This window comes from Diachasma alloeum, unplaced genomic scaffold (assembly GCF_001412515.2).
Source record: "Diachasma alloeum isolate Michigan unplaced genomic scaffold, Dall2.0 Dall_scaffold_00368, whole genome shotgun sequence".
NCBI lineage: Eukaryota > Metazoa > Arthropoda > Insecta > Hymenoptera > Braconidae > Diachasma > Diachasma alloeum.
The window spans coordinates 773,462-788,834 of record NW_021680507.1 but is presented as its reverse complement, the minus strand read 5'-3'; the positions used below and the strand labels follow the sequence as shown (position 1 = coordinate 788,834).

Here is a 15,373-nt window from a genome sequence, read left to right as displayed (position 1 = left end):
GGGAACTTGCGACTCTGGTCACCTCCGCGGGGATTTGCCGCCGTGTTATTTAGGCTCCAGCGTTGCCGAATTCACTCTACACTGCCCGGGCGCGTTTAACGAGTTTCCAGCAACGTCGCGCAACGGGCGATTTCATTTTTTTTTTTTATATTCCGGCCCTTTCTGCCCTCTGATTGGCTAATCGGCCCAAATTTAAATAGGCGATTTCATTTAACATGGAAAAAAATTGTTCAACTGTCGGAAATGATTTTTTTTCTTCCAGAATTTGGAATGTAATATTTAAAAAACAATACTAAAATTTTCCAGATACTTTAATTGACGAATTCCAATTTTTTCGGATTTTTCCGGTCAACCAGCCGGTGACAAGACGAAAAAAATGACACGTTGCGGCAATTCCCTCGCATGGTGACCAATCTAGGGTTAAAAGGCAATAATTCCTCGCATCCAGAAATAGCGACTGCGAGTCGTTTGGGGAGAGGGATTTCCGGATAGTAGAAGATCGAAAGTAATTGATAACACAGTGACGTCAGTACAGATTGATATAATATTCTCATTAATACAGGGATACTCACGCTGACATCCCCCAGTGATTCAATAAATACCACAATGAGATACAATAATAACTCTTTTGTGGTTTTACCTGTCTGGCTTCTTTAGAAGGAAAAGAATGGGAGTAGCGGAAAGAAATATCCGAATGGAAATTAGTTTTCTTTATGGATTCTGTCACTTGGAGGAATACAAAAATTTCAGAATGTTTCACTCAGTGAATTAATCAAATAGTTATTGGTGTAGAATGCATTTGGAACTCCGATTGGCAACAACTGCCTGATTCATACACTTGCGCTTCCTTAAACGCAACAACTTCCATCACTTTTTTCATTTTCAGTCATTCGCTCCAACTTTTTCTTTGATTTTGTTGACATTCTGAAAATTTGCAGTTCACACTCAACTATCCATTCTCAAAATAATCCCCTCAGTTCAGCATATCATGTCTTCCTCAGTGGGAATGACTTGACTGTATAATTCCACGAACTTCTTAAAAGGACATAATTTTTCGCATCCAGGAATAGCCACTGCGGTTCGCTCCGGGGGGATTCCCAGGTAGTAGAAGATCTAAAATAATCGATAACAGAGTGACGCCAGTATAGATTGATTCTCGTTAGGGATGGGCGATGTTTGTCGATTAATCGAAAACATCGGTTTTTCATGCCCAAACATCGATGTTTTTTATTCGATGTTTTGAACGACCGATTAATCGATTTTCGATTCTTTTTTCCAAACATCGATGTTTCTGACCAAGCTAACATAATTTTTCATTTTTTTGTCGAAGAATAATGTTCATTGATTGAGAATAAACAAAATAAAAATTTATCCGCAATCTGAAGTAATTATTTTCTACAGTATGAATGTTATAAATGATAAGTGAACAAGTTCAGTCGTTTATTAGTTTTTTAAATTAAAAAAAATGTCAATTTTTTTCAAATTTCAATTTTTGTTAATTATTGCAGCTAACGGAAAATATTCCATCTATTCTCTTCAATTAATCAAAAACCCTGTTTCGAGATTCAAAATTTAATTCTCCAGCAGTACTTATCATTGAAACGTAAGTGCCTTGAGAAGAAAAAAAATTATAAAAAAAAAATTTGTTTTTTCTCCTGTGTAATGAGAAAAACATCGATTTTTTAAATAATCGATGTTTTTTCCTGGAAAATCGTTTCACAATATCGATGTTTATGAAAAACATCAATTCTTCGATACTAGCATAAGAAGGCGCCATGAAGGTTAGACCGGATATGACGTGCATAGACATCGATTATTTTCATAAATCGAGAAAAAATGATCTATCTCTGGTAGTTTGATTATTTTGAGAATACCACTTGAGCTCCTTTAGTAATAAGGAATCGATGTTTTTTAAAAATTGCCCATCCCTAATTTTCATTAATACAGGGATACTCACGCTGACGAAATATTCGCCTTCATCCTCTAGTAATTCGAGAAATACCGCGCTGCTGAACTGAGGCTGGTGGGGCTCATAAACCTCAAGAGCGATCAGAAGAGCCCCGATATTTAGGTCATGACCACTCAGCAGGAACATTTTCATTTGGGATTCGGTGCCGTCGACTACAGCCTGCATATTCTCCGTGAAATTTTTCAAAATCTTTCCTGGAGTGAATAACGGAAGTTAAAGTTTAGAAAATAAAGCAGCTATATTCCTTTCGTGCTAAATTACATTTCTATATTTTCAAGTTAGAGAAGCCTTATGTACTAGGATAGGAAATGATTACATAGACTCTCGTTATAGCTGCATTTCCTCTTGATCGCTTTTTCGTCAGCGTGAACACTTACCGCACTCCCCACCATTCTCGACGCCCGAATGTAAACATCTATTTCATCGTAGAACAGAATATTGAATTAATTCAGCAGTGAAGTCGTAAAACGGTTTAAGTCGATTTGTACTATTGGCCAATTTTTAGTGAATATTTCGTAATCTAAGGAAGATAGCTAAATTTTTGTCTAGACCTTTTTTGTGGCACTCAATTTGCTCTAGAGAAAAGGTTATTACGAAAATTTCATTATCTCCTTCAGATTCGAAGATATTCTGCAAGAACTCAACTAAGAGATAAGTCGACTTAAACCGTTTTAGCACTTTGCTACTGAATTATCTTGAAAGGATTCACGAAATGTTCCAAATTATTAATTTCCAACAAATATTATGGATCTGTCATTCTAAAACTACTAAATATCAAGATAAAATATTATTTTCATCACGCTGTGACGAAAAGTGAACTTTTCGGCACGCTCCGCGTGCCTAAAAGTCCAATTTCCGCCACATTGTGATGAAAAATATTGTTCGTAACTCGTGAAAAAATGATTTTTAGCTCGTGGGATTATATCACGAGCCGAAGGCGACTCCCACCGAACCTCCCACTCGCCAAAAAACACTTTTTTGCACTCGTTACGAAATATACTAATTCGAGCATTGACTACCCCCAACTCAAGAGAAAAACTGTAGCGTATTCTTCTGTTGATGGAAATTGCAGCTAAAAATAGAAGACCTGAAAATGCTCCTGCGATGAGACCCTTTCTTCTAGTAGCAACACGCGAAGCGAAAAGGACACTTCAAGTTGAGCCGTTAGTGCGGACGCATCAAAACATTCAATCTATCCAAAATTTAAATTAATTGCTCGATACAGTGCTCGGTACAGTGGGACCTCCGTAACTGCTCACCTACACTGAGAAAAAAATCTCCCAAAAATTAGTGTGCTGTCCCCCAACGCCGGGACATAACATGGGGTCCTCGAAAAATTCATAAGTGGCACCCTAATTTTTGGTGGGACTCCGGCCACTTTTTCGGGGGATTCCCGTAAAATTAGTGTGCCACATGCGAATTCTCCGATGACTCCCTGTTATGTCCCAGCGTTGGTGAACAGCACACTAATTTTTGGAAGGATTCTCACAAAATTACGATGTCACGCTGTCCCACCACACGAGGGGAAGTGTTCCCCCACCATTACAATTCCTCTTTATGCCCGTTCTCGCTCTAACCTCTTCCGCTCTCTATCTACAATGCACGAGGACTGTGCGCAATAGTATTCTGTTTACCCGGTACTTCGCCGTGTGTGGTTTAGGGATGTGAAATGACCGTCATTTTTCAATTCGGTGAGGTCAGGCAAAATTGACCGTTTTCTGACCATTTTCTGACACCGAGATAATTCCCTATGCAAAATGGCCATCATGAACAACCAGCGTCAAAAATTTGAGAAAATGCCCAAAATTCCTCTATATAGATGCAAATTGACGGTCATTTTATTTTTGGTAATTTTTTCGGTCAAATTTTTGGTTATTTTATTTGATTAGTTAGGCGACCTAGGGTCCCTATGACCGCCAGTAACCTTGCCGACACCGATTAACCGAATAAAAATTTCTGTATGTCATCTATATAGATGAGAATTGACCGTCAGAATTGAATTGGTCATTTTTTAAATTCCTGACCGAATCGTCAGATTTATGGACATGGTAATTACACGTCATGACCGCGGTAATTGACCGTCATTTGACCGGTCATTTTTGTCACTCACATCCCTAGTGTGGTTATTCGTGATAATGCCACGCAGTCGGCCTAATGGCTCTTTCCCTCACCAAATAAAATTTCAAATTTCACCGGTTTTTCGTTGCAAGGGTTAACTTGCCAACGCGGCCATCGCCCGAGGGCCTTCAGCCAGGGAATGTTGAATGTGGAGTGGATTTTTCAATGGAAAATTCCGTGGAATATTCGGTTTGAAAATTGTGTTGAATTTCCAGTTGAATATTATGTGGAAAATTGTGATGAAAAATTGCTGTGGAATTTTGGCCCGGCCGGGGCTCGAACCTGGGAGCTTTAGGTTGTGAATCTCATGCTGCTACCAAGTGCGCCACACAGCCGTGTTTCCCTCACCATTGCCTCTACACGCATCTCTTTCTAACTCAGCGCTCTCGCTCTTTCGCTGGCGAAGAAGGGTCCTTTCATAAGTGCAAATTCCGAGAACCCAAACCCCGAGAGGCGTGCAGTTATGGAGATTCCACTGTAAATACTCAAGTGAATCAACCTCGTCTTGAAGCTGCTTAAAATTCTGGAATTTTACTGAATTGTCAGTAAAACCTGCAATTTCATGATTTTTTCCCCTAAATCGCATTCAGTGTCACTGTCCTGAAAATCCGTAGTCAACTGTCTATGAAGTTTCATTTTTTTTCTAACAGTGCATTGAATTCTCACCTCCATTCAACACTTTTAGTCTCTGAGTGTAACTCTGGATCCGATAACTCAGGACTGCGAGGTCCAATAGCTCACCATCAGGGAAAATACCTTGAGTCCAGTCCGGCAGTTCCAATCCCATGGCGTTTAAGCTACTGAGGTAACCGTAAAGATGTTCAAAGTCCTTTGCCTTTGTAACTGGCTGGCCGGTCCATTCGGTGAGGTTCTTCAGCAATTCGCTGTGTTGCGATATCTCTTCTTGGACGTCGGGTGATTGTTCTACGACTTCAAATTCCTCTTGGTATCTGGGAAGAACCGGTTTCAGATGATTTTTTGATTTTTTCTATACAATAGTTTCTATTGAACATTTTTCACTAACAAAACGCGCAGTAAGGATGCGGAATTCCTCAATAGATTCGGCCAAAAACTAATAGAATTTTCAATAGAAACTCGATAGAAATCTAATGGAATATTTCATCGAAATCGCTGAATTCGAAGTTTTTCCGTGAAATTTTCTCGTGTATAAAATTTCTTCATCAACTTGATATTGACTCACTGCGGGCAATCGAAGGGATAAACGACTGAGTCCGTTCTGGGTATGTAATCCGCTATAACTGGTTGCCAATCGAGCTTTGGATTCCATTTTTGTTCCGGTGCAGGCGGAAAAAGTCCTGCCATAACCAGCTGCAGAGACATTTTCGTCCTGTCTGTGTCTGTGCTACGAGCAATGATTTCTGCGGGGTGATATAAGGCCCCTAGAAATTCATCGTATTGCTGACGAATGTGAATACCAAGGTCGTACTCTCGTTGTCTTCCTTCCTAAATAGAGGGGCGAATGGATTGGAATAAATGACAAGAAATCGTACGGAAAAATTTCACAGGAAATGCGAGTGAATTCACTGAAAAAATTCCAGTACATCTGTATTGAAGTTTTCATTAGTTTTAGGCTTATTCTATTGAAAAATTTCATAGCTTTGTAGACATCAGCAGCGAAGCGCTAAAACGGTCTAATTCATTTTTGACTATTGGTCCGTTTTCGATGAATATCTCGGAATCTAAGGAAGATAGCAACATTTTTGTTATAACTTTTTTTGTAGAGCGAACTGAGTGTTACGAAAAAGATTATTACAAAAATTTCGCTATCTCCCATAGATTCGGAGATATTCTTCAAAAACTCAGTTGAGAGCCAAGTCGACCTTAGCCGTTTTACCGCTTTGTTGTTGGAATGTTTAATGACAAATATTCTACAGAAAAAACTGACAAAAATTCGATTTTTTATACAACTTATTCTACTGAGATATTTTCTATAGAAATAGAAATTCGGCTCAAATTCCCAAAGTTTTTTTATTTGATTCTTTTTATATGAAAAGGGAAGTAAGATACAGTAGAAAAAAATTGAAAATTCTTGTTGAGGAATTTCTATAGACAATGTCTCAATAGAAAAATGTATTATTAATAATTTTTTTATTTCATAAAAAAATTTCTATCGGACATTTTCGTTAAAAAAATGCACATAATTGCCCACAAACTAATAGAATCTTCAACGAAAGTTCAATAGAATTTTCTATAGAATTCACAACGTTTTCCTCGAAATTAATTCATGTGTAAAAACAATATGAAAATTTTTTATAACTTGCATTGGTTAGTTGTGATGGACCATAAGGCAAGAATTTCGAGCACAAATAAGGACTCGTGGGGAAGGATTCTCCGTCATCAGTCAGAGGAGCTCGATCACCATGTCGAAAAAGCTAGAATTGAAAAATTTATAGATGACGAATATTCAAATTACAGAATTGATATCAATTTGTATCGATGATTACTCACCACATTTACCAATTTGAGGTCCTGAGCCACAACTTCCTGAACTCCAAAGAAAATTGGAAACACGGTTAATGAAAATTCGAGGATTTCCATTACGAATATGACAGTAAATTTGAGGAATACTCTCGTTTCACTGTGTTATCAAAAGAAATTTCGAACTATGACATCGGTATTGCAAGTGAATGCTGACAATTGTAAACGCTGAAGGTCCCGGCTAAGTGACTAATGTACTGGAAAAATGAATTTTCAAGCGTTGATAAGAAGATAATGCGCATGGTCACATTGGTAAATGTTATTATGAAGTAAAAACTTTCCTGTAGAACGTTATTTTTCGTTACAGAAAAGAATATTTAAAAATGCAACAAATTCTACTGCACGGAGAGGAATATTCAATAAAAATTACGTATCTTTTCCGTAATTCCGGAGCGAAATGTGGTTGGAGGAAATTTTACGGAACTGTCGCGTAATTTTTACCTAAGATCACGGAATTTTTCCAGAGCGTTCCGTAATGATTACCTGAATCTCCTGTGAACAATTACGATACCGTCACTTAAATTTTCCAAGTCGATTCCGTAATCAGTGAACTGTGAGTTCCGTAATTTTTACTGAACATTTCTCTCCGTGTGATGAATTAGGGAATCGGAAAGGTTGTGAAATCAAACTTCGAAGCACTCGCTCTGAAATTCTATTTTATTATGATTACAAGAACTGAAAAACAATTAATACATTTTACCATCTTACACTGACAGAAAAAAAAAATTTATCAAGAGAATTTCCTTTGAGTCAACTATCATTTGGTTGTTAATTTTGAAATAAACATAATTTCACAGTGAATACCAGTCATCTCTTCTTGAGATACATTTGATTAGGAGAAATCGAACTTCTCTAGAATTGAAGTTTCTTTTATTTGTCGCAATAATGAGAGTATTAGATTTCTTTCTAGCCAAAAGTTTGCCAACTCCAGAAATTCGTTGGTTTACTCAAAAATCAAAATTATTCTCAAGACTAAATACGTTGTTATCTCAATCAACACGATCATACGTTGTTCCAAGTAAATTATAATTGAAGTGGGCATGTCGCATGTCGAATCAGGATGAATATTGTTACGCGGAAAAAGCTTTGAGATTGTAGTAAGATGTCGTTGAGTTGAAAGAAGTTTATATTTCTTGACTGAAAAAAATCGCATTAGTTTACAATAACAGGATCACAGATTACGGCAATTCAACAGAAACTTGGATATCACAAATTTCGTTCAATGTGATGTACGGAAAGCTCAATTTAACCATCGGCTTCATTCGAGAAAACAACATTCAATTAATTTCTCAATATAATCATCTCCTAGCTACGAATTTTCCATCAATTCATGAAAATAGAAAACTTCTCGACTCGAGATTATATTAGGTTAAAAAAAATAAAACTTTTCCATTTTTGTCGTGAATACATGGGACTTGACGCCGAGGACTGTTTTATTTGATTCAGGAAGGTTTTATGGCATAAAGAACTTCTTTCAAATCGCTGTTTCTCTATTACAGAAAAGGAAAATAAAAAATGTAACAAATTCTACTGATGAATTAGTGAATTGGAAAGGTTGTGAAATCAAACTTCGAAGCATTCCCTCGGAAAGTCCATTTTATTATGGTTATCATACTGTAATAAAATAATCGTGTGTATCCCAATCGCAATTTCATTTCCCGTAGTCCGTCAACCTTCGAGGAAGCTGCAACACCGTGCCTAGTAGAAAAACTGGTCAAGATTTCTCTGGTTGAAATCACGATAAGGGAAGACGCAAAGTTATATCAGTTACTCAAGTTCATAGGTCATGCGCAATCGCTCTTCACTTTTCTCTATTAGCCGTCATTAACTTATATTTTCCTCAATTATCAATCTGTTTGGATACGCATCGGACGACGTGAGTCTCCTCTCGCCGCAGCTTCAGTCGTTGAAGTAGCAATTGACACTCAGTGAAATTTTTCTACTCAATTTTCTATTCAGTGATTGGTAAACTGGACGATCATCATCATCATCATGTCACGAACTGTGAAGTTTCTTGTTGTTTTGGTGTTCCTTTTTATGGGGATTCAGGCGGTTGTTGGGCTGAAGCTGAAGTTCCTAAATGTGGTGGGCATTATGAGTGCAAAAAATCTTAGGGGAGGGTAGGGCAAAACGGACCGGAAGGGTAAAACGGACCCCTGGGGCAAAACGGACCCCTGACAGAAAATTGGTAATTTTTTTTCCTTCCCTTCAAATCAGGAACACTGAATGTGTTGAATTAAAAGTGAGTTTCTTGGATCGTAACCGTCACAGGGGTTTTATAGACAAGTGTCGTTGAACCGCAATTTGATCAGATTTGCTGATCACCTCAAACCACAAATGACTTCGAATTTGCTCCATTCGGAAGCAAAAACAAAAATTATCAATTTTTTGTCAACGGTCCGTTTTGCCCGCCTGGTCCGTTTTGCCCTACCCTGCCCTATAGGATTTTTCCAATAGGATTTTCTGTGGGATTTTTCCACTAGGATTTCCTGTAGGATGTCCTCTAGGGACGTCCTTCATGACATCCCATAGAAAATCGTATAAAAAGTCCTATTGGAAAATCCTATATTAGGAAATTTTGGAATTCTCCATAGAATTTCCTCTGTTAATTTCTACTTTAACAGTTGCACATATGAAAAGATTTAATAGAAAACCTAGCGAATTCGCTAGGAAATTCTGGTGGAATTCTACAAGAGTTCTGTGGGGGTTTCTATAGAATTTCTATTGGAATTCTATTGAAAAATTCCATTTTTTTGCGCCGATTCTATTGGATATTTTTTGTGAAAAAGTCAACAGGAAACCTAGCGAATTCGCTAGGAAATTCTGTTGGAATTCTCTAAAAATTCTATGGGGTTTCTATAGAATTTCTATTAGAATTCTATTGAAAAATTCTATTTGTTTTTTGCGCTGATTCTATTGGATATTTGATGAGAAAAAGTCAACAGGAAACCTAGCGAATACGCTAGGATATTCTGTTGGAATTCTCTAAAAATTCTATGGGGTTTTTATAGAATTTCTATTGGAATTCTATTGAAAAATTCTATTTGTTTTTTGCGCTGATTCTGTTCGAATTTTTCTCTTTAAATTTTTTCTATTAGAATTATTGGGCACAAATCTTCCAAGTTTTTTCCACTAGATTTTCTTTGGTTTTGCATTACAGAATCTCAGTGAAAAAAACTTGGAAAATTGATGCCTAAGCATTCTTATAGAAAAAATGTCAAGAGAAAAAGTCAAACAGAAATTCGAAATCTTCATTCTTTTCTATTGAATATCCAATAGAACCGGCGCAAAAAACAAATAGAATTCCAATAGAAATCGTATAGAAACTCTATAGAATTCCTATAGAATTGTCTAGCAAATTCGCTAGGTTTTCTATTCAATTTTTTAATCCGAGTCCTGATTTTTGAAGATTCATTAAATATTGTATTTTAAAGGTATTTCGTCATGGAGATAGGACTCCACTGGAAAGCGGTACCGAAGTATTTCCCACTAATCCGTATGTAAATGAGACCTTCGCCCCTTATGGTCACGGACAATTGACCAACGTAAGTTGCGCAGGAATACTTTTATCTCTAATAATGGCATGAAACCTATTCAAAACAAACAAATAACGGATTGCAATAATTTTCACGCCCATTAAGCTTCTCTTGAAAATTGGTTCAAAATAAATGAATGAAATATATGTCAAGGTCAGCTCAAGAATAGTATTAAATTGAAATGATAAATATTTCTATTGAGCTGATAATTCCCAATGATTTTGCATATTTTTCGATAGCACGGAAAACAACGCGTGTACGACCTTGGTCTCTAGATTCGTCAGCAATACGCTGAATTCCTGGGAGATGTATATCATCCAAAAATGATAAATATCCTCGAAAGTTAACGTGAATAGAATCATTTTGGTTGAGTATATGAAAATTATCGTTCAACGAGAGACTATTATTTCCGAAAATAGATGAAGAAAGAATTGGATGGACTAATTTCTTACACTCATCAAAGTTAGATTTCATAACGGAAATAAAATATACTTGAATTGAATACATTTTATGTCCGGATCGAGTATATGCATAAACCTGATTCAAGCATATTATTCTTGATTAGAGTATATATTATACTTGATTCAAGTATATTTTAACCCACTGCTTCGCCTAAGTCTCGAATTGTCTCGGTGTGAGAGGAGTGGGGGCCTGTCCGAGTATTAGTGCGCCATAAGAGAAGCACGCTGACGCACGCACACGACTACAAAACGGCAAAAAGTGGGGTATCGTGAGACGAAGCAAATGGTTATACTGGAATGGGGGATGTGTGTTTCAATTCGACGATGATTATTTCGTATCAGCCCAGGTTGTACCAAGCGCTCTCAAATGTAAGATAAGAATCAGACACTAAGTGTGATAATATAAGGGTCAAAAAGTGGAGTTTAAAAAATGAGGATCGGAATATGAGAGTTAAAAACTGAGGGCCTGAATGTAAAGGTGAAGGAATGGGGGTCAGAATTTTAGGGTTAAAAAAAGAGGGTCAGAATATTAGGATCAAAAAATTATAGTCAGAATATAAAAGTCAAAAAGTGGGTGTCAGGCAATGAGGTCATATAAGGGCTAAAAACGGTGATCAAGCATAATATATGACTTATATTTAGACCCTCATTACCTGACACCCACTTTTTGACTTTTATATTCTGACCCTAATTTTTTGATCCTAATATTCTGACCCTCATTTTTTAACCTCCACTTTTTGACCCTTATATTCTGACACTCAGTGCCTGAGCCTTATATTACACTTAAGAGGGTTTGCTACAACCCGGTCTGATACAAAACAATCATCTTCGAATTGAAATACCCATCCCCCAATTGAGTATAGAATATACTTGATTCAAGCATATTGTATGCTCAACTCAGGTATATTTATTTTTCCCTGATGGGAAAAATCATTAATAATGAACAATTTTTTGTGGCTTTTTGAATTTATTTTTCCTCGCTACACTCAACGACTCCACTAAAGTTTATTCATATACTACTTAAACAATTCTCACTGATTTTGCATATTCTTCAATAGCAAGGAAAGCAACGCGTATACGACTTTGGTCGCTACGTTCGCCAGCAATACAGTGAATTCCTGGGAGATATATATCATCCAGAAATGATCCGTGCCCGTAGTTCTGATAAAGACAGAACTAAGATGTCTCTACAATTAGCGATGGCAGGAGCTTTTCCTCCATCGCCTGGGCAGCAATGGAATCCAAGCTTACATTGGCAGCCAGTTGTCACGAATTACATGCCCCGTCCCGATGTTCTTGTGATGCCCATCGAGTGCCCGCAGTAGGTCCCAAAAACTGACTCGTTGACTCCGGAATATGGGATATGTGAACCTTTTACCTTCAGGTTTGCAGCAGAGTTGCAGAAAACGCTGCAACTCCCGGAAATCCGAGAAAAGGAGGCGCAGTACAGCGAATTGATGAGAAATCTTACAGAGTGGACGGGCAAATCAATAGTCGATACAAAGAATGTTGCTGGTATTTACTCCAGCCTGAAAGCGTTGTATTTCATGGGACTTGAACTTCCTGAATGGACGGAGGGAATCTTCCCTGAGGGCTTGCTATCCGATGCCGCCGTTTTTCATTTCCGCATAGGCAGCTATACGAAAAGACTAAAAACGCTGAATGGAGGTGAGGGTTATTTGTGATGAATATGCAGTTGAAAAATTACTGTTGAAATTTCACGTAGAACACAACGTTTCTATGGTTTCGCCTCTCTAAGATTTCAGTTGGGGAAGTTGACTTCTCCCACCATTAACAATCTAAGCGTGTGTAGGTAATATGTGGGCCCCTCTGCGCGACAGAAATGCGCAGTGGGGCCACTACAGTGACGGTACGGGAACACTGGAACTACTGAAATATAGTCATTCTGGAAAAGGTACTAAGCCGCCTGACGCGAGCCGACAGAGGATCGCTTATTAAGGATATTTTTCTCTGTCGTACCCTCCGCTCCAAAAGTTTTACCGCCGAGCACATTACTTTTTGTTTCATGCATCATATTTTCTTTAAATCCATGTTTATTAGGATGACTAGCGGGCGTCGCCCCTTGCTCGCTTCGCTCACCAACCCGTGAGAGGGGGCTAGCTCGCTTTGCTCCTTAACTTGTGAAAGGGGGCTACCCCTCGCGCTCGTTTCGCTCGCTCCCCCCCCATCTCCTTGGGTATCTTTAGGTTGTATATTTTCGTTTCATGCGTCATATTTTCTTCAAATTCACGTTTATTTTGATAACTGAGGGGCGTCGCCCCCTGCTCGCTTCGCTCGCCAACCCGCGAGAGGGGGCTAGCTCGCTTTGCTCCTTAACTTGTGAAAGGGGGCTACCCCTCGCGCTCGCTTCGCTCGCTCCCCCCCCCCATCTCCTTGGGTATCTTTAGGTTGTATATTTTTGTTTCATGCGTCATATTTTCTTCAAATTCACGTTTATTTTGATAACTGAGGGGCGTCGCCCCCTGCTCGCTTCGCTCGCCAACCCGCGAGAGGGGGCTAGCCTCCCCGCTCGCTTCGCCCGCTCCCTTCATCTCCTTGGGTATGTTCAAGTCGTATATTTTTGACAGGTGTTTGATAGATGATATCCGTGGTACTCACAGCTAACAGACTCGGTTCACCTGAGAAATGAAAAAAAAATGCAAAATATCGCGCTCCGAACAGTTTACGATCACCATTTCACAACCATCGTATTCACAAGAAAGGCTCCAACCAACGCATTCATAAATGAATAAATTTCTCATTTTTAAGTACTTGACTCCCACATGACCCAAATTTTCATCAGAAGTCGATTTGGATTTTTATAATATAAAGAGATTTTGTCAATTATTCATACAGTTCTGCACCTGCACAATTTTGTCGAGGCTTCGTATATAGTAAATTTTACGCTATTCCATTGGGACAATTTTTAAGTACGTTCTGATCGAGCGTAAGATAGGTATTCTTTGAAATCTACCTCTCTCTAGATCATTTTCCACTAATGGGCATAGCATGGCAGTGCGTTTTCCAGAATGACTCCATTTTTTTTCTCTATTTTTTATTTTAGTCGTGTTTTTTATTTATTTATTTATTTTTTGACCTATTTATATTAATCCCATGTTTAAATCTTTTGTATCTTTCTGCTTCCTGCTTCATGACTTATGTCATATTTTCTTTGTACAGCATAATGCACAGTTAATAAACCTCAATCAACCAATTAGTGTTTGGAACAGACAGATTGTCTGTCTTTGTTTCTCTCTTCTTCAGCCAATCTACAACAAGAGTCTACTATAATTATTAATCTATTGGCAGGAATCATGTTGAAGAACTTCACTGACACTATGTCATCTGTAATCAGCGGAGAAGAGCCTGATCTCAAAATGAATTTCTTCGGAGGTCATGACTATAATATTGTTTCATTCCTGGAGATTTTTGATTATAATGAACCTCACGGAGCTCAATATTCGAGCGCTATTTTTGTTGAATTGCTGGAAGATGATGATCATAAACATTACGTCAAGGTGAGTGCAAGATTAATAACAATGTTGAAGGTTTCCACGTGGATCTCGTCTTCATAGGAGTAATGTTCATGAATTATTCCAGGTATATTACTACAAAGGAATTCCAGCGGACCGAGTACCGGTGAATATCCCCGGTTGTGGTGAAGTGTGCCCTTTCGATGAATTCATTAAATTGTTCAGAGACATTTTTCCTACTCAGGAAGATATAATATGCCCAAAAGATAAAATAGCGAAAATTTTTTGAAAATGTTTTTGAGTGTATTTTAATTCTTGTACAGATAATGAAATGGATTTTGAGGGAAAGTGCTTTCAGTTATTGTTTCGAACCCTTTTCCATTTTATAACTTTTCGGATATTCGACTTTCGTTGAATATCGGAATCAACTTAACTCATTCATTCATTGCAGGCAATCGAAGGCATGCAGGATTTGCCCGGTACTGGTAGATAATTCGCTACAACTAGTTGTTAATTGAGGTTTAGATTCCATTGCTGTGCAGGTGGAGGAGGGAAGCGCATTCGAAACAATTTGATAGAAAAACCTAGCGAATTCGCTAGACAATTCTATTGGATTTCTATCTTGTATTTTAGTTTTGGCCTCTGCGGTTTTTCCAGGGGGAAAGTCGACTTTTGCCAAAATCGAATTTTTTAGCCGGGTGACCGTTGATTCCAATGATTTAAGCGACGGGCTCTTCAGAACTCTCAAAAGTATGTGGAAAAAGTGAAAACTGAAAAAAAAAATTTTCACCCGGAGCCAAAGGGTCAGATCTTGGATTTTTCCCGGGGGAAAGTCGACTTTCGCCAAAATCGAATTTTGTCGCCAAGTGAATGTTGATTCCGTATTGATTGACTCCTCTAATGCCAATGACACCCTCGGAGGCGCCGGAAATGTCGAAATCAAAAATTTTCATTTTCACTTGGAACAAGGGTCAGATTTGTTAACAATTTCATTTTTTATTTAGACAACGCATGCAAGCGGAGGGACAAGGGTGGCTAGAATAGATTCTGCAACCGTCTCCCCTTGTTGAGTAAAAATTTCAAGCCTCTCGTGAAATGTCGATTTTCGAGATTAAAAAAAAAAACAATAATTGCATTTTTTATTTCAATACGCATGCGTAAACAGGGATATGAACCCGGATTTAATATAGGCCCATAGAATTACGGGGACCGGCAAGGATTCGGAAAGTCTGAATACAAGTCCTGCTTACACCTAACGAGTGCTAAAATGGGACATAACCAGAGGTAGAAAGGTCTCGGAAGCACTTGGGAAGAGGC

At 38.1% G+C, this 15,373-nt stretch overlaps 2 protein-coding genes across 2 annotated transcripts; one reads left to right on the top strand and one right to left on the bottom strand.

Annotated features, from left to right (window-relative positions):
• Positions 1-525: 525 nt before the first annotated feature.
• Positions 526-6,760, bottom strand: LOC107041599 (venom acid phosphatase Acph-1). Its single transcript, XM_015262211.1, has 6 exons — positions 6,557-6,760; positions 6,370-6,480; positions 5,289-5,551; positions 4,754-5,037; positions 1,958-2,163; positions 526-1,113 (listed from the first exon to the last, which is right to left on the bottom strand). Exons 1-6 carry the CDS (start codon positions 6,644-6,646, stop codon positions 979-981), a joined length of 1,089 nt encoding a protein of 362 aa, XP_015117697.1. The 5' UTR covers positions 6,647-6,760; the 3' UTR covers positions 526-978.
• A 1,695-nt stretch (positions 6,761-8,455) lies between these two features.
• Positions 8,456-14,393, top strand: LOC107041598 (venom acid phosphatase Acph-1). Its single transcript, XM_015262210.2, has 6 exons — positions 8,456-8,671; positions 10,021-10,131; positions 11,642-11,904; positions 11,968-12,251; positions 13,893-14,101; positions 14,184-14,393. Exons 1-6 carry the CDS (start codon positions 8,579-8,581, stop codon positions 14,343-14,345), a joined length of 1,122 nt encoding a protein of 373 aa, XP_015117696.1. The 5' UTR covers positions 8,456-8,578; the 3' UTR covers positions 14,346-14,393.
• Positions 14,394-15,373: the final 980 nt, after the last annotated feature.

Coding starts and splice junctions, on each gene's coding strand:
- LOC107041598 (XM_015262210.2), top strand. CDS start 8,579: ATGTCACGAACTGTGAAGTTTCTTGTTGTTTTGGTGTTCCTTTTTATG. Junction 11,905..11,967: donor ATGCCCATCGAGTGCCCGCA/GTAGGTCCCAAA, acceptor TTTTACCTTCAG/GTTTGCAGCAGAGTTGCAGA. Junction 14,102..14,183: donor ATCATAAACATTACGTCAAG/GTGAGTGCAAGA, acceptor GAATTATTCCAG/GTATATTACTACAAAGGAAT.
- LOC107041599 (XM_015262211.1), bottom strand. CDS start 6,646: ATGGAAATCCTCGAATTTTCATTAACCGTGTTTCCAATTTTCTTTGGA. Junction 6,481..6,556: donor ACCTCAAATTGGTAAATGTG/GTGAGTAATCAT, acceptor TTTCAATTCTAG/CTTTTTCGACATGGTGATCG. Junction 2,164..4,753: donor ACTAAAAGTGTTGAATGGAG/GTGAGAATTCAA, acceptor TATTCACTCCAG/GAAAGATTTTGAAAAATTTC.